This window comes from Acomys russatus, chromosome 1, assembly GCF_903995435.1.
Source record: "Acomys russatus chromosome 1, mAcoRus1.1, whole genome shotgun sequence".
Lineage (NCBI taxonomy): Eukaryota > Metazoa > Chordata > Mammalia > Rodentia > Muridae > Acomys > Acomys russatus.
In genome coordinates, this window is record NC_067137.1 from 25,410,680 (window position 1) to 25,429,542 (window position 18,863).

Below are 18,863 nucleotides of genomic sequence, written 5' to 3' on the forward strand. Positions count from 1 at the left end.
AAGCTTCAAGTTAAGGAAGAAACATTCCCTCAGTCCACTCTCCTGGAAAGATTCCCCACTGGCCAACTGAAGGCAATAGTCTAAGAGTGAAAATAGCACGCGGCACTCCAGGCCCCTGAAGCGTGAGGAGGCCATCCTAGGAAGTGCGGCTGGCTGCTCAGCGGCTACAGAAACTTCTAGAAGGGAGGTGGCAGAGGGGACCCAAAGTCTGAAGCTGTTGGGGGAGGGGCAGAGCAGGAAATGTATGTAAGGATGAGTGCCTTTGTCAGTTATATATTCCATTATTCAACTGATATGCATCCCCTGTGTATACCCAATACACAAGTCAGTGTATAAAACCTGTAAACAGCGATGTGCGATGGTTGTGACGCATCGTGCCAGAATTCTAAATACCAAGCTTAGTGAAGCGAGGTGATCATTTTGAAGACCGTATTATAAGACCATTGTGAAAATGAAAAGATGCTTGGGAAAGAGGACATAACTAACAGCAAACTGCTGCGGGCCATACCTTCCTCTTGGTGAGCTCCTGACAGAGCACGCAATCACTGAGAGACTCGGTGCTGTAGCTAGTTTTCCTTTATCAGCTTGATACAAACCTAGACACACCCAGGAAGACGGACTCTCAGTGGAGGAATGGCTTCCAACACTGCTCTGTGTGCATGGGTTCTTTTTAAATTTTATTTGCTTGTTTATTTATAGGCCCTGGCTGTCCTAGAACTAACTATGCAGATTGCATGCCTATGCCCCGTCCTGCCCTCCTTCTCCCCTCCCCCTAAATGCTGGGCTTGCATGAAGCATCATGCCCAGCTGTGGGGCTTTTTTCTTGAATGCTGATTGATCTAGGAGGTTCCAGCCCCCTCTGGGTGTTGCCACCCCTGGGCAGATGGGCTCAGGTTGTATAAGGAAGGCAGCTGAGCAAGCCAGGGGAAGCAAGCCTTGTGAGGCCGAGATTTCCACACACCACACAAGTAAATTGGCCTTCACTTACAGCCATGGCTCTTTTCTTGTTATCTGTAAGACTGTTATTTATTTATGGCCTTCGGCCGTCAGGTCAGGCCATCTGTATATCATTCTTCAAACACTGCTATAGAAATACATAATACAAAAGGAAAAGAAAGAAAAGAAAGGACAATCAAACATCCCTGACCATCCCATCCCAGGAGAAACCAACAGCCTCTGCAGATAAGGGATTTCCGGTCGTGTTGTAGTCTCCAAAGCTACCCTCATCTTGTGCTGCAGCTGCTATGGTCATCACGCTGACATCTGAGGGTCCAGACCCAGCTAGGAGGAGGCATATATTTAAAGGGGAGTCAGGATGTGATCAGGGATATATGACTCTCCCTTGGGATCCTAAGGGGGCCCAAAGGGGTTTTGCTTTGTCTCCAGAGCCCTGAGATAGTTGGAGAGGGGCAGGAGGTTTGGGTGAGTGGAGTCAGGCAGCTGGGGCTGTAGCTCATGGCTAGCAAGATTAGCTCAGTGCGGTGGCCTTCTAATCCTGGGTTCTGTGTATACGCTTTCATGCTTTCACACAGCTAGGCTGCCCCCACTCTGGGCAAGGTGGTGGAGGGGTCAGGAGAGTTCACGGAGCTTGAGACTCGATTGGAAAGGCCCTTATTTGTGTCCTTTCACCATCCCATTTGCTCGAGAAAGCCCATGCAGCCTGGCCGAGGGACAGGAAGCTGGCTGCTGACATTGCTACCCAAGGGAACTCCGGGACCGCCTGGCAGCCTAGAAAAAGACCAGGTCCCACCTCGGTGAGGTTCCCATCTCCCACAGCCACGCTTTGCAGTGACAAAGGACAGCTAGGAACACCGAGCACTTCCTGGGGCATTGTTCTGAGTGCTCCCTGCTAGTCCTCACTCACCACCTAGGAAACAAGTCCCAGGTGACTTTGGGTGACTTGTCTGATATCACACTGGGAATATGGAGGCATGGTCTCCACCCTGCCTGCTCCTGCCCCCGTGGATTGTGGTTTACAAGGGCGATGTACAGATATCCCACTCCAGGGAAGCTGGGACCTTGAGGTGACCGTCCCAAGGCTCCAGTTCCAGTTCTCACTGCTGCCTCCCATGTGCCTCCTTCAGAATCCCCAGCTTTTGCCACTCAGGATTCCAGGCTGCCCTAGTGGCTGAAAGGGCCCCGGCTTTGGCTTTCTTGAAAACTGCTCAGAGATCTATCCCTCCCCTATGCTTTCTCCGCAGTGCTGACTCTCTCGTTTTCTAGGTGTGAAACAGGACTAAGTTAGCTTCTAGGACAGGCTCCCGGGGTCCTACCAGACACTACCTTCCCCCATCATATTTTGCATCAGACTTCCTCTGACTCCACCCCACTGGCAGGGGCTTGGGGATGCCAACTGCCAGGGTCACCTGAGTCTGTCTTGCTCTCCTGGGATGCAGGGCCCTGGGGCACTCTGCTGCTTCATGGGTGGAGCCAGGGCAGGGCGCACTGGGGTTATTTTGGCTTCTCATTCCTGCACTGTAATGATGCCATCGTGAGGTTCTTACCACTGGAAAGGGCTGCTGCGAGGAAGGAAAAACAGTGAAGCTGCTGTAAGGACTGGGGCTAGAGCTAGGCATCAGCCATCTTGGAACTAGGTGACTCACATGACTTGGGCTGGGGACTAAGCTTCTCTGAGCCCCTCCCACCTTGCATGAGCTGAGCTCATGATGTGGCCCTGGCCTGGCCACCAGGATCTTCTCTGTCACTGGGGTACGGCTGCAGCCCTCTGGCTATTGATCCACCTGTAGCTTTATCACATCAGCAGTCCCCCACTTCTCTCAGGCTGGCCTGGCCTACTTTACCACCTAGTCACCTCCTTGCCATTCTCCATGCTTCTCTCGCCCTTTGACCTTCACAGTTTCCATCCTGTAAAACCTTCACCAGCCACTGCCATCCCCTTCTTCCCTCAGGGATGAAGGGGACAGCATTTTTCATTCCTCTAATCCTCCCCCACCCTCTGCAACCCCCTCCTCTGTGTCGTGACCCCCCCATTCATACCTCATTATGATAAGGTCTACTGTCTCCTCTTTCCCTTCCACCCAGCCTGACCCGTGTCTTGCCATGATTTCCAGAGCTTCTGGTGTGGCCTCTAGGCCTCTCCTAAGCACCGCCTGCAGGGTGTTTCCTCATGGATGCCTTGTGGGGCTCCTCAGCCTAGGCACGTGTATGGCCACACTCCTGACTTTCCCTCACATCTGGTTTTCCTCTATGGTTCTGTATTTTTGAGCCCTGGCACCCTCTTTGCAATGTCTAAACCACGGATTTTCTTTTCTTTTTCTTTCTTTTCTGGAAAGAATTAGAGTACAAATATTTCTGGTGTTGCCAGCCATATGGTCTTTGTCATAAGTACTCAACTCTTGCTGGAGTGTGAAAACAGTCAGAAACGATGTGTAAACAAGCGAGCCTGGCTGTGTGCCAATAAAACTTTATGAAAGCAGACAGCAAACACATTTGGCCCACAGGCCAGTAGGCTGACTCTTGATCTCCACCTAGGACTTGGGCAGCATTTCTGTTTTCACTACCACTAAAATACTCTCAGGTCCTAGACCCTGGAGGACTTCCTTGTGTCTGCTTTGGATACGTGCCTCTCTCTCTCCTCTCTCTCTCTCTCTCTCTCTCTCTCTCTCTCTCTCTCTCTCTCTCTCAGAAAGGACTTCCGTTTACCTGACTTCAAGACTTCTCTCTCTGTCTCCCTTCTGGGAAGGCCCCTCCCATAAGGAAGGTACCTCCTCCCTCATGTGGTACTCATCTCCTGACTTTGGTCGGCTCCACTGTCCCCATTCTCAGCAAGCTGCCTCCATTTTCAACATGATGGGCCGCAAGTGTCACACTGTACTGCACTGTACTTCTGACCTGTGTCCTCAGGAAACCCTAGGCTCAGGTAGAAATCTTTCTGGCTTTGGGATCATCAGTGTCTGATGTGTCATAGGTCTTCAGCCACGTTGAGTCTGAATTGATGTTTGCTCTATGAAGGTACAGTAGGTGATGTGAAAAGGTCTCAGCAGTGAGGACCTGGAACAGTGTGTCCTGTGGTGGAGACGGTAATGGTTATACTTGTAACCGAAGGAGGAGATGCTCAGTAGAGTTCCTCTGCGGCATTTCCTATGTCTGTCATGCCTTGTGGGGGTAAGAAACCGCCCAGCCTGGCCTTTGGCTGCTGCCATATGGGTGCTGGGGCCTCCGCCCAAGGCTGTGTAGCTCCTGGCTGACAGCTCTCACCAGGGTGTCTGAACTTGGCCCTGTAGGTGGAGTCCAGGCCATTTCTCCTCCAGCCCTGAACTTCTCCTCCTTGCAGGAGAACCTTATGTTGTCCATCCTGCCGAAGCACGTGGCTGACGAGATGTTGAAGGACATGAAGAAAGATGAGAGTCAGAAAGACCAGCAGCAGTTCAACACCATGTACATGTACCGGCACGAGAATGTCAGGTGTGATGGCGTGGGGGACCCGAGGCCCAGCAGGTCGGGCGGGGAGGCACGTTGCTTCATGGGATCTACTGAGTACTATGGGGCCTGGTTTTCCCAAGGATGAGAGGCAAGGCCATCCCGCACCTTGCTTCCCCTGAACTCAGCCCTGTGGGAGAAGCCACAGCCGTAGACTGCAGAGTCAAAATGTGCCTTGGCTTGACGGGTCTTACTTGGCTCCTGGGTGGCCAGCTCGCCATTCAGGACCAGCTCTGAGGCTAGAACCAGAACCCCCTGATTCTGGAAAGATCTACAGGCACGGGTAGGAGGCGGTGAGGTGGTAGCCACCAGGCAGCACCTAGGGGTCTTTGCAGAGGATAAGCTTCAGAGTCCAAGCTGTGCCAGGGTCTCGCTGCACTAGGGTTGAGTAAGACCTCGCCTTGCTGACCGGGGTCTTACCGCCTCTGGCCGCCTCCTTTTGCAGCATCCTGTTTGCTGATATCGTGGGCTTCACCCAGCTGTCCTCCGCCTGCAGCGCCCAGGAGCTCGTCAAGCTCCTCAACGAGCTCTTTGCCCGCTTCGACAAGCTGGCGGCTGTAAGTACCACACGTGGCCACTCTTCCGCCACCACGGTCTTCAACCCTCAGCCCCGTCTCTGGCTCCTAGGCTACCCTACCTGGCCTCCCTCCACTTGCCAGGAGCACAGGCCATGCTCTGCCCTTTCAGAAATACCACCAGCTGAGGATCAAGATCCTGGGAGACTGTTACTACTGCATCTGTGGCCTGCCTGACTACCGGGAGGACCATGCTGTGTGCTCCATCCTCATGGGGCTTGCCATGGTGGAAGCCATCTCGTAAGTGGGTGCCTCCCAGGAGGGTGGGTGCCAGATGGCCAGCACCATGGAGGAACCATTTCAGACATGGAATGAGGCCCAGTGCTGGTCCTGATAACAACAGCAAAGACTCCTCAGCCACTGGGACATGCGTCCCAGCCTTTGGTTCTGGTTTTTTTTTTTTCTTTTTTTCTTTTTTTTTTTTCTTTTTGCTGGAAGCAGGAGTTGGGAAATTCATCGTGGTGGAAGAGAACAGTCTCAGTGGACTTCTCCCATATTTTCTCCTTCCCATTTTAGCCTTCCGCTCTCCCTCCCTAAACAGATCAGTGCAGAGTTTGTCCTATGCTGTGGGGGAGGGGTGGTAACCCAGCCCTGGCTCTGCGGGCTTAAGGGTGGCAAACTCCCTTCCTCTCACCTCTGCCTGTTATCACTGCTCCACATGGGCCTGGAAAGCCCTGGAGAGGCAGGCCTTGGTAGGTTCCCTGTGTGGTAGCTTGGGGAACCATGGAGGACAAGCAAGGAAAGGAAGTCTCCAGGAGGCTTTGCCCTCCATGGTCAGAGCCTGGGCCACTCGTGTATCCCAGCTATGGGCAGCTGTGAATTCTTTACAGACTTCCTGCATGAAGCCCCTCTCGTGTTCCTGCTGTCTTCCTCCACAGTCAGTAGATTAGAATTAAAATGTTCAGCCTCAGCTGAACTGTGGTTCGGTGGTGCACGCTTGTAATCCCAGCACTCAGGAGGTGGAGGCAGAGGCAGGCAGATCTTTGTGAGTTCGGGGTCAGCCTGGTCTATGAAGTGAGTCCAGGACAGCCAAGGCTACACAGGGGAACCCTGTCTAAAAACAAAAACAACAACCAAAGAACCAACCAAACAAAACATGTTCAGCCTCCCTTCTAACCCAGTAGGCAAATATAAACTGAGGATACAACTGCTCCAAGGTATGTTTGAGGGGGAGGATTTCACTGTAGATATGAGGGAGGGCACAGCCAGAGGCTTCTGAGCAGGGTCCAGGGCAGGGAGAGAACGTAATCCAAGGTACATGGCACAGCAGGCTGGATTTAGCTATGGGGTGTTGGGGTGGGGACCAAGAAAGGAAAAGAAGAGAGGAAGGGAAGGGGGTCGGGAGGACGGAGCAAGAAAGTGGAGGCAGCAGAGTGCATGGCCAAAACAGCAAGGTTATACAGGAATAGGAAGCCAGGGCAAGGGGCCCCACCCATGAGCTGGGGGTGGTGTGAGACACACCATGGGCCACAGAGCGTATATTCACAGTGCTGACAGCTCATGGGGGCCAGTATGCGTGTTGGTACGCTAGTAGGAATCACAGCCATTTGTCCTGAGTTTTCTTTTGGACCTGACAGCAGATCTCTGAATTTTGTGTGTGTCGCTCCTGGAGTTTCTTGGGCAAGGAGCTGGCTGCAGTTTTCATTCACCTCTGTGTCTGCAGCATGTGGAAATGCACCAGACACATGCGCAGTGAAACGTTAACTGCATGAATGAATAAGGGACAAGAGAGAGAAACAGGGGCTCCCCTGGAGGAAGTCACTGCGCCCCCGTGCCTGTCATCACTGAATCTGGGCTCCGGGCTCTGCTAACCCCAGTGCAGGCCACTTAGCTCAGGCAGAAAGCCAGATGGAACATGCTAGGTCCTGGCTGTCCCTTGGAGGATTCCACCCACGAGGGTAAACACTGCTGGGCACCTCATGATGCCATGTCTCACCCAGCACCACCTCTCTGTGCCTGGCAGGTATGTGAGGGAGAAGACCAAGACTGGAGTGGACATGCGTGTTGGGGTGCACACAGGCACTGTGCTCGGCGGTGTGCTAGGCCAGAAGCGCTGGCAGTATGATGTGTGGTCCACCGATGTCACCGTGGCAAACAAGATGGAGGCTGGTGGCATCCCAGGGTAAGTGCTCCTTCCAAGTGGATAGGTTATAAGGACCAGGGGAGGGGGAACCATCCCCTCTACACTCAGGGCTGTGACCTTAATGAGGAACAAGGGGTTCCCAAATCCCATCACTTCCAGAAGCAATGTTCCTACCTTCTGTTCCTGTGTTGTAGCTTTATTCTTGTTCCTGCATTAAAACACTCTGCCCAAAAACAACCTGAGGAAGAAAGGATTTGTTTGCTATAATTATACTTCCAGTTTATCGTTAAGGGGAGTCAGAGTAGTAGCTAAAGCAGAAACCGTGGAAGTTTACTAGCTCAATCTCTTCCTCCCCCTCAGCTAGTTTTTTTGTACAGTTCAGAGCCACCTGCCTAGGAATGGTGCTGCCCACAGTGGACTGGACCCTTCCTCATCAATCATCAGTCAAGATAATTTCTTTCAGACATGGTCACAGGCCAGTTTCATCTGGCTAATTCCTCAATGGAAATTCCTAGTCCCTGGGCAACTTTAAGTTGTATGAAGTTGGAAAAAAAAATCTAACCAGCACATGCAGTTGTGACTAGGAGATTACCCTCAGGTGCCTGACTCTGGGCAGGCTGCAGGAGGGCCTAACCCATCTTCCAGCCTTTGGGGCCTCATTAGAGGCTGCGCCTGTTCGCTCCTCAGTGACTATGTGGCTTTCAGTCCTCTTGGCAGCGGGGGAGGCAAGGTGGAGAGAATCGAATTCTTGAATTTAGAGCTCAGAGCTGTATTGAAACTTGGTACCTCATTTGATACTTAAAAGATTTACTTTTAATATTTTCACTTATATATAGGTGTATGTGTCTGTATTGTGTGCACACACGATGTGCAGGTACTTGCAGAGGCCAGGGGTATTGGATCCTCTGGTGCTGGAATTATAGACAGCTGTGAACTGCCTGATGTAGGGGCTGGGAACTAAAATAGGGTTCACTGGATGAGCAGAAAGTGCTCTTAACTGCTGAGCCATCTCTCCAGCCCCCTATCTGATACTCTTAACAACCAGGTTGGAAAATGAGATTCCTGTTTTAAGAATTCAGCAGCCTCTGGGGATGAAGCTCAGAGCAGTGGGCGCCATGCCGCCCACACAGTTAACAACCAGTCTGCTTCCCTTGGTCCCTGCCACCCTACTGTCACTGGTCCCAGCATCAGTCAATGCTGCATGGTCTTCTGTCTGCCTCTGGGGGCATGCTCAGGGTCTCTCACTGTGCTGCAGGCGTGTGCACATCTCCCAGAGCACCCTGGACTGCCTGAAAGGGGAGTTTGACGTGGAGCCTGGTGATGGGGGCAGTCGCTGTGACTACCTGGATGAGAAGGGCATCGAAACCTACCTCATCATCGCCTCCAAGCCAGAAGTGAAGAAAACAGCTCAAAATGGCCTCAATGGCTCGGTGAGTCCTCTGTCCACTTCTAAGGGTACAGAGGAGGAAAGAAAGGGATTTAGAAAAGAGCACTTAGCCAGGTATGGTGTACGTACCTGCAGTCCCAGCGCACAGGAAGCTGAGGTAGGGATTCAAAGGCAGTATGGGCTACACAAGTTCAGGACCTCATTGGGCTATAAAAGCAAAAGATCCTGTTCTCACAAAAATAAAAGTGCATCTGAACAGAGTGGTTATAGAATGGTTGGCTGGTGGTTGACCACAACAAGAGGTAGAACGGCATGAAAAACAAATGGGTCTCATGTCAGTAAGTCCATCGGTAGCTTCTTCCAGAAACTAGTTCTGGGCGACAACAGTGTCACATGTGGCAAGTTGGAGTTAAGATGACTTTCGTATGACCCAAGACAGTATCCAGAAGGAAAAGCGTGGAAGTGGCTAAAACTACAGTAGCGACATGGGTACCAAGGGAGAGAGATGCAGTGAGTGGGGGCTGGCCATAAGAAGAGGAGAGGCAGCGCCAAGCAATGTTTTCCAGTAGAGCTGTCCTGAGGGCCTGCCTTGGGCCTCACCCCCCGTGTGGTGTCTGCCATCGTCTCTCTTCTGCTTGCCCTGCTCTGGCTGTGCTGGCCTCTTAGCTGTCACTCCCCTCCTCAGGGCACAGCCTGTTGCCAACCATTCAGTTTTCCTGTAGTTCCTTCACATCTGTTCTGAGCTGGCATCTTTATAGTAGCACCTTCCCCCGTGGCCCTCTCCAGGACTGGTCCCAGCAACCCCTGTCCGTACTCAGCCCCCTCTGTCCCATCTTCTTATGTTGCTTTTCCTCTTATCTATTTGGCTATTGCCCTGCTCCTCCTCATGAGAATGTGGGTTCTTGAGAAGTCAGGACTCAACAGATATGAGTTGAGCAAGCAAACTGTCCCTTTATTAACCGCATGAGCAAACGTTCCCCCTTTTATTAACTGGACGAGCAAACTGTTTCCCTTTTACAGTGTTTGGCTCACTTCATCAAGAACAAACACGAATCCCAGGTTTGTGGAGATAATTCAGGCTTGACATGGGTCCCACCTGAAAGAGACCCCAGGCCACTGTCATCCAGTTAGTGTCTTAGAAATAGGAGTTGGAGCAATTGAGTCTTCTCTCTGGTTAGAAAACTATTCATAGGAGCAAAGGATACTAGAAAATGACAAGGTTTTTAAAAAAACGAGCATTGCAGAGGACCAACTGAGTGGTGGTGAAGTTTCTAGGTCAGCATCGACTTCTGTAAATGTAGGAGGAAGTTTCTGGAACAATAATGGAACAGCCGCAGGCTGGGGTAGGTAGGTAGGCTGTGTTTCATGCCTCTTTTCTGTGGCAGGCCCTGCCAAATGGAGCGCCGGCGTCCTCCAAGCCCAGCTCCCCCGCCCTTATTGAGACCAAGGAACCCAATGGGAGTGCCCGTGCCAACGGCTCCACCTCAGAGGAAGCTGAAGAGCAGGAGGCCCAGGTGGGTGTGGGGCCAGGGCAGGGAGGGGAACAGTGGGTTGCTGTACTGGGAGCCTGTGCTGGGAGGCGGGGATGGGCCGCTGGCTCGGGTTCTGTTCCTCTTCAGCAGCGTAAATACAGTTATATGGAGAAAAAGGTCCCAAAAGCTACTGACCCATCATCTGGCTGGAGTAGCCTGGTCTTGTAAATCCAGGATCTGTGAGAATTCTGCAGGGTGGGAACCTATTTGGGAGTGAGAGTTTGCACCTAGACACTCACTCCCTTCTCAGTAGGTCACACTCAGTGAGTTCTATGCGCCAAAAGCCTGCAAGCAAGGGCTGGCATGTTGCCCCAAAAGATGAGAGACAAGCCAGAGTCCCCCATTACTAAGAAACCTGTCAAATCTGCTCTCTGATAATGATGATCTCTGCCTTAAAGGTCTGGCAGCTGGAAGCTGGTGGCCCCACTGCCACTGCCCCTGTGAAAGGAGACAGGGGTTGTCCCCATGGTTTCAGATGTTGTAGAAGGTAGACAGAGATTCACAGAAGCTGGCTTTTCCTTGAGCATCCAGAGCTGCTTCTCTTTAGAATCATTTCCTTGGGGCTGGAGAGGTGGCTCAGCGGTCAAGAGCACTGGCTGCTCTTCCAGAGGATCTAGGTTCAATTCCCAGCAACCACATGGTCTGTGACTCCTGTTCCAGTGCTTCTGTCACCCTCACACAGACACACATGTAGGCAAATACACCAATGAACATAAAATAAAAGTAAATTATATATTTACAATAAAAGCCTTAAAAAAAAAAAAAGAATTTTCTTGACAGGAAGTGGACTCATATTTTATGTAGCTTGGCCTTGACATGGCTTAGGAAACCCGTGACTCTTCATGCCCTAACCATTAGTGGGTGTCACCCATGTCTAGCTTATGCTCCAAGGAAAGAGACTTTTGGGGCCAGAGCAGGCGTTCCACAGCATTTTACATGGGGGGCGGGGATAAAATGGTCTGGGATCAAACAACCAGCAGGAATACTGATCTTCAACCCAGGAGTCTCAGCGCTGGCTTCAAATGCATTCCAAACTCACACAGCTCTGACAGGTCTGGGCGGTCACTCTTTAGGCTGATGGCTGTGTGACCCCATCCTGGCTTCCGTTTTTTTGGAGTCTAGATAGGCTCCACTGAAGCCAGGCTGCTGTTCCTCGAGGCATGGCTATTAGAGAACAGTTACTGTAGAGCTTTTGTTAGGGCCTAAGGAGCCGATAGCAGGATGGAACCTGGGAAAAGGGTCTGGGCCTCAGGAAGTGTGACCTCTGTTGCCCTCCTCTTCACTAGTCTTCCCCTCACCTTCCCCCATCTGTCCCATCTGTCCCACTCACTCCGCCTCCCCGGTTTACAGGCCGACAACCCCTCGTTCCCCAACCCCCGCCGCAGGCTGCGCCTCCAGGACCTTGCAGACCGAGTGGTGGATGCCTCTGAGGATGAGCACGAACTGAACCAGCTGCTTAACGAGGCCCTGCTGGAGCGGGAGTCTGCGCAGGTGTACGTGGCTATTGCTCAGGCCCCGCCCCCACCTCCCGCTGCCACCCCTCACTGGCCCTTATTCGGTGCAGGGAACAGTCATTTGAAGCAGGGGCCCCAGCAATCACAGCAGGGTGACCTGTGGGTCACCGGGGCTTGTTTCCACGGTAGGGTAAAGAAGAGAAACACGTTCCTCCTGACCATGCGCTTCATGGATCCAGAGATGGAAACACGCTACTCGGTGGAGAAGGAGAAGCAGAGTGGGGCCGCCTTCAGCTGCTCCTGCGTGGTTCTTTTCTGCACAGCCATGGTGGAAATACTTATTGACCCCTGGTGAGGAGGTCCAGGGTGGGGCTGACAGGCCAGGAGCGGGGGTGGGGGTGGGGTAGGGGTTGGGGTTAGAGCAGGGTACCGGGTGGCAGCAGCATTAGAGGTGGGGCCACTTCTGGCCTGTTTCCGTTCTTTGTCTCTCTCCCTGACCCTCACCTGGATTCCATAGCAAAGTCAGCCCCCAAATGGGATCTCAGCAGGGCCAGGAAAGCTGGTGACAGGCCCATCCAAGCTAGAAGGCTTCTAGGGACAAAAGTGGAGTTATTACCTCAACTGTAGTCGCAGAGTCTCACTAACTTTCCTTTCTTGGCTCATCTCAGTAAAGCTAGACTTCCGGCTCTAGACACAAACTGACGTCAGTGGCAGGTCCTCCGGGGTGAGGTAGGATATTCCAGAATCGGCTCAGCTGTGGAGGCCCTACCTGAAGGTTAATTAAGGGATAAGCGAGCACAGAGTCCTCCCCGCGTGTGGGTGCAGTGTGGAGCCCTGCTTGGGTTAGTTGGAGGAGCTGCCAAACCCCCCTGGGACTTGGCTGCCATCTGAGGCTCTGTAAGCAGGACAGGTCCCTGAAGGCACCCTGAGCACCAGTTCTGCTCATCTGCCAAGTGAGGATACCCACGCTGCACGGCTCTCAGGGCCGTTGTGAGATTAGGGCCATTCGGTTTACAAGGGGTGCTTTGTGCCTAGGGATGGAGCAGAGAACAGGCTCTTGTGATGCTTATATCTCACTGGGAGAGATGGGTGGTGGTGGTGGGAACATGCACGGACATTTAAACATGACAGTATGTGTGCAGGAGTGACGTGTTGGGCAAAGGGAGGAAGGGAGATGGTATCTGGCAGAGTTTTTGGTTTGTAGGCTTTTGTAGGTCACAGCAGACCTCACTGACAAGATGGTATTTTAGCAGCCCTGAAGGGCTGAGGAGCGAGCCTTGTGCTGTCTGAGGGATCTTGTTTCAGACAGACATGGAGGCAGCAGTGAGCCAAGCCTCTCAAGGAATGTGAGGGGATGGGGACAGGAGTGAGGACAGAGAGCTGGGGTCAATTCATACTCCTGGCCACAGAGGCTGGCCGAAAGATACACACTGGGCACAGATTTGAGAAGGGGACCCCTTCACTGTGTCAGAACAGCGTGCAAGAACAGAACCCGAGACCAGGCTAAGAGAGAACAGTGCCTGAGATAAGCCAATGGCAACTTGGGGCAGACAAAGTTAGAGGAGGTGAGGACCCGGGGCTGGATTCCCGAGACAGAGATGGCAGGAGTCACTAGCATCCTGTGGCGTATGAAAGGGCAGAGTCAAGGACATCTCCAGGGCTTTTTTTTTTTTGAGCAACAGGCAGGATGGAGTCACATTAACCAAGGCAGAGAATATAGGAGCAGCACAAGAGCAGCAGCGATCTGGAGTTGGAGTTGCCCGCGTGGCACTGGCCATGAGGCAGCTCAGGGGAGAGGCTGGCAGGCCATGCAGACCTGGCAGCTGCCCCCATAGAGCACACTTGGGAACATGAGGCTCACTGAGATCACGAAGGGAGAGTGAGTGGGAAGAGAAGTTGGTTAAGGCCTGCGTGTGTCAACAAAGCCACAGGGACCAAAAAGCTCCCCCAAGCCAAGTGAGAAACTGTTAAGAGGTGGCCCTGAGTTGGATTCTTGATTAGCAACATGAGTTTCTGGGACCCTTGGCAAGAGTGTTCCCCGTGGAGGAGTGAGATGGATCTGAACAGGCAGATTTCCTGGGGTGGAGGGGGAAGAGATGGATTCAGAGAGCCCTGTGCAGGCAGAGGTCACCATAGCAGCCCTCGGCATGACTTCCGTGTTCTGTTCTTTACTGTTTTCATCATGCTCATTCCCAAGAATCCCTTCCCAGGCTATTACTGGGCTATTTCCAGCGCATCTGTGACCCTCCTCGCCCCTGGAGACGTCCCAGTGGGCAGTTAGCAGTGCAAGGGTGGCATTCCCAGGCCCTGCCCTCTGTTGCAGTCTTTTCTGCCAGGGCCTCTCGTCTTGTTCTGCTAAAGGCAGCAACAGTAGTTCCCTGGTGTCACAGAGAAGGCACCAGTCAGTCTTGTGCTCAGCTGGCCCCTGTACCCACTCCCCCCCCCCATCACCTTCTCTCTGCCACAGGCTGATGACCAACTACGTGACCTTTGTGGTTGGGGAGGTTCTGCTCTTGATCCTGACCATCTGCTCGCTGGCCGCCATCTTTCCCAGGGTAAGAGGCATTCTTCGCTTGAGCTCAGAGGGACACTGGAAATGATGGAGTTGGGCTTCTGGCCAAAGCCTGATAGACTTGTCTGTGGGGGCCATTTAGCCATCCGCCCACCTCCCTCCCCGTTTTCATCCATTCTGTGGTATGGGATCTTGTGGGCCATGAGCAAGCACAAATAAGGCAGCGAAGGGACTGAAGTTTAGCAGGGGGCGCGGTGTCAACTGTGGGAAGGACCTTAAAGGCCAGACTGAGAGTCCTGCAGGCACTCACATGCCAGGTAGTTTTTGACCAGAAAAAAACAGAAAAAGCAGTGTTTTAGGAAAGCCAGTCTAACAGGCCGCTTGCCAGGTGACCTGGGAGTTAGGTGTACCCACCCAGAAAAGGGAGTGGGAGGCAGCTAGGCAGATGACCAGTCCTGAATGCTGCCCCGTGCCCTGGCCTCACCTCTGGTGCTGCCTACACATGCTGGATGTGTTCGTCTACCCAGGAGCTATGACCTGCAGGCCTAGGGCTGCCCTCATACCTCAAGGATTTGCACTTGTACTCTCACCCTGGCAGCTTTGGGGACCCTACAGTTCTGGGACTAGAATAGGAGGTCAGTCAGTCATGAGCAGTCACATGTTAAGGACGGATGGGCAGAGGCTCAAGCCCTGAAACTCCTGTTTCTTCTAGGCGTTTCCTAAAAAGCTTGTGGCCTTCTCATCATGGATTGACCGGACCCGCTGGGCCAGGAACACCTGGGCCATGCTGGCAATCTTCATTCTGGTTATGGCCAATGTTGTGGACATGGTGAGCTGCTTCTTCCTGGTTGAAAGGGACCTACGCCCAGGGGAGAGGGGTTGTATGTTGTCAGCTTGCCAGGACATTCCTCCATCAGCATGCATTTCAGGTGGACGAATCTGATGCTGAACATCCCAGGCAGATGGAGATGGTCTTCCTGTGGGTGCTCAGAAAACTTTCAAGATTGACTCAGTTGTTTTTGTTTTTTTCCAGACAGTGTTTCTCCTGGACTCACTTTGTAGACCGGGCTGTCCTCGAATTCACTAAGACCCACCTGCCTCTGCCTCCTGAGCACTGTGACTAAAAGTGTGCACCACCACGCCCGGGTTGGCTTAGTTCTTTGTAGCCCTATTGCTCCCACCATGCAGTGTGCCTAGTCCTTGCCTAGGTGCACTGGTATCTGCAGTTTCACTTGAAGGAATTAAAGTTCAGAAAGTTTTTTTTCATTTGTTTTAGGCCACACAGTAACAGTCAAAAATTGAAGCAGTTTTGGAGGCTGGGAGATAGCTCAACTGGTAAATTGATTGGGACCTGAGTTTCGTGCCCAGAATGCATGTGAAGGAAGCCAGGCATGGTGGTGTATGCTTATAGTCTCAGTGATGGATACAAAGACACTGGCGTCTTTGGGGCTCACTGGCTAGCCAAATTATTGAATTGAATTGAGCCAGTAGGAGACCCAGTCTTAAAAAAAAAAAAAAAGTAATGGCCGGGCATGGTGGCACACGCCTTTAATCCCAGCACTCGGGAGGCAGATGGATCGCTCTGAGTTCAAGGCCAGCCTGGTCTACAAAGCAAGTCTAGGACAGCCAAGGCTACACAGAGGAAACCCTGTCTTGAAAAAACAAAAAACCAGCCGGGCGGTGGTGGTGCACGCCTTTAATCCCAGCGCTTGGGAGGCAGAGGCAGGCGGATTGCTGTGAGTCAAGGCCAGCCTGGTCTACAAAGTGAGTCTAGGACAGCCAAGGCTACACAGAGAGACCCTGTCTCGAAAAATAAAAAACAAAACAAACAAAAACCCGAAAAAACAAAAAAACAAGCAACAAACAAAACAAAAAAGTTAGTGGCACTGGAGGAATGACATAGGAAGAGCACATGCATCTACACACACACACACATACACAACACACACACACACACACACACACACACACTCACACACACACACACACACACACACTCACACACACCCGAGATGTCTTCCTCCATCACAAGGTATAAGGTGTACGATATGAGCATTCATGGGTTGTGTTCCCTGAAGTAGAGCCAGTGTTGGGGACGCACTGGGCCACGGAGATGGGCCCATTTCATCAGGAAGCCCTCTTACACTGAGGTGACCGAGCAGGAACGCAGCTTCAGGAGCCCAGGTGGCTCTGGGGAGACAGGATCATCTTGTTTGCCTCAGTTCATGGAGAGCTAGGGTCCCACGAGAGGGCAGCCCGACACTTTGTGAGGAAAAGGGGGGGGGGGCAGGAGCCGTCACCGATCGTTAGGGATTGCTCTAATCTAGGAATAGTGTGCGCATGCTCACAAGTCCTTCTCTTAAGAATGTAGGACCTCCTCCCCCTGTATATGCTAATAGGGTATCAAGTCTCTTCTTGGTAGCCTGTTGACCTTCCTCTGAGTGCCACCAGGTCTCCCCCTCCAGGGGACATGGTCATAGGCACAGTCATAGGGGAAGGGAATAAGGGGAAAATGGGAGGGAGGGAAGAGTGGGAGGTTACAAGGGATGGGATAACCATTGAGATGTAACAAGAATAAATTAATAATAAAAAAATTAAAAAATAAAATAAAAATGAAAAAAAAACTACAAAAAAAAAAAAAAAAAAAAAGAAAAATAGATCTGACCATTAAAAAGGCATGGATATAATAACAAGCAGGTGTAGAGAGAACAAAACAGTCTTTTAATGGGACCATTGGGAAGTGTTTCTTCTTCAAGCATGTCTGTGGTATAAGGAAGGGCCCTCAAATGTAAATACATAAGTGTATTTATACATTTACATAAATGTAAATAACTATATCAAAATGACAAAAAAAAAAAAAAAAGAAAAGAATGTAGTACTTGCTGTACTCTACCAACTTACTCCCGGAAATGCTTGAAGTACAAAGCTGGAGGGCTGCAACCAGACACCTCCCTGGTTGAGGAGTCAAAGCTCCAGCATGCAGCACGTCTGTGGGTTGCATGCAGGACGAAGCCCCTGATCCCTTTTTATCAGGAGACATGTGAAGTTGCCATTTGGGTCTGAGGACCTGTGGAGGGGTGGACAGAGATCCTGCACATCGTGGCAGCACATGCCAAGTCCTTACCCAAAGCCAGGTGAGCGGCAGGTTACTCAGGCTTAGTTAGCTTAGGGACACGTTTCCTGTTGACCGTGGTGGACAGTAGTGTATGGAACCGATGAACAGAATGGTCGGGATGTCCTGGTGGCAGAATAGCTGTCACCCAAGAGATTCTGACTGGCCATCCAGCCTCTTTTACAGTGTGACCAGGAGCCTGGGGCTCCTTCTCCTGGGTCTCCTTTTACCACTTGCTGTCTTCGGGATTTCTGTAGAGCAGGTCCAGTGCTAACAACACACAGTGAGTTTTTCTGGACATCACACGAGATCATAAGGCTCTTTGGAACAGTCGTAATGTGAATGCTCACTCTCTACTAGAGTTCCCATCTGAGGGCGCTGTGGAGGGAGCCAGCTGAATGACCATTGCCGTAACAAAGCCCTCTGCCCTGCCACTGATGTTCCCTCTCACCTGTCCCTCCCTCCTTCCCTACTGTCCTGACCTTCAGCTTAGCTGTCTCCAGTACTACATGGGACCTTACAATGTGACAACCGTGATGGAGCTGGATGGTGGCTGTATGGAGAACCCCAAGTACTACAACTACGTTGCTGTGCTGTCCCTCATCGCCACCATCATGCTGGTGCAGGTCAGCCACATGGTGAAGCTGACGCTCATGCTGCTCGTCACAGGCGCAGTGACTGCCATCAACCTGTACGCCTGGTGTCCTGTCTTTGATGAATACGACCACAAGCGCTTTCAGGAACAGGAGGAGTAAGATGAAGCCTGGTTGAGGGTGTGCACGGGTCTTCCTCTCCCCGCTCCTGTCTCAAGGTCATGTGCCTGGGCTGGGCTGGCTTTCTATCTTGCTTTCATCAGAGAAACAAACGGGCCATAGGGTTCAGGGCTTCTCACAGACATACAGTGGTTGTTGAGAGTGGTCCTTTCCTTCTCAATGAGTAGGTTTGGCACCTCAGTGTTTGGCCTGTCACACCCAGATGTGATGTGGCCTGAATGTGCTACTATCTGCTCAACAGCTATCCTGTGGTGGCCTTAGAGAAGATGCAGATACTTTCCGCCCCTGGGCTCAATGGCACTGACAGGTAAGCCATGCATCTCCTCCTTGTCTGCATCCATAGCCCTTCCCATAGGCGGCAGCAAGTGGAGCACAGTCGCAGGTACCCCAGGTATTGCTGGACAGTGTGGCCCTGGCCATCTTGGTCTCTATTGCATCGGGGACAGAAGAGTGGAGATAGAGCTGTGTGTAGGGAAGGCAGGGTGCAGAGGCTGGAGCTGAGGAAGACTGTCGGATGGCAGCTGCACTTGACGGGCTGGCAGGACAATGGGGAAAGAGGGCTAAGTTGGGATTAAGACTTGGTTCCCATCTGTGGTGGTGGGCACTCCCCTTTGGAGTCTGGTGCAGATCAGCTTTCACCGAGCTGTCTTCCTTCTGAGAACATTGAAGTTCTCTAAGATGCATCCTAAAGTTTTAGACTTTTATGGTTCGGTGAGTTGAGCAGATCCTGAGGTAAGGTTTTTTTTTTGTTTTTGTTTTTGTTTTTTGTTTTTTTCCAAAGACAGTACTACTGGAGGATGATTAGGGGACTTGAACATGCCCTTCCTAAAGTAAGTCGAATTGGCTAGGCAGTGCTGGTACACACCTTTAATCCCAGCCTGGTCTAAAGAGTTTAAGGACAGGGGAAAAAGTCTTACATAGACAGCAACACATGGCATTTAGATAAGGGAGAGGAAACAAAACAAACAACCCAAACACAAATTAAAGCCATAACT

General features: G+C 51.8%; 1 protein-coding gene across 1 annotated transcript in view; it reads left to right on the plus strand.

The window, feature by feature from the left end:
• Window positions 1-18,863, plus strand: part of Adcy3 (adenylate cyclase 3) — a 78,371-nt gene that overhangs the window by 54,304 nt on the left and 5,204 nt on the right. The window contains exons 4-15 of the mRNA XM_051143058.1: window positions 4,295-4,425; window positions 4,886-4,997; window positions 5,128-5,255; window positions 6,979-7,137; window positions 8,354-8,528; window positions 9,871-9,999; window positions 11,368-11,510; window positions 11,661-11,822; window positions 13,939-14,026; window positions 14,696-14,812; window positions 17,584-17,843; window positions 18,110-18,175. Coding sequence (XP_050999015.1) covers window positions 4,295-4,425; window positions 4,886-4,997; window positions 5,128-5,255; window positions 6,979-7,137; window positions 8,354-8,528; window positions 9,871-9,999; window positions 11,368-11,510; window positions 11,661-11,822; window positions 13,939-14,026; window positions 14,696-14,812; window positions 17,584-17,843; window positions 18,110-18,175 — 1,670 coding nt within the window. The remainder of the gene's footprint in view (window positions 1-4,294; window positions 4,426-4,885; window positions 4,998-5,127; window positions 5,256-6,978; window positions 7,138-8,353; window positions 8,529-9,870; window positions 10,000-11,367; window positions 11,511-11,660; window positions 11,823-13,938; window positions 14,027-14,695; window positions 14,813-17,583; window positions 17,844-18,109; window positions 18,176-18,863) is intronic.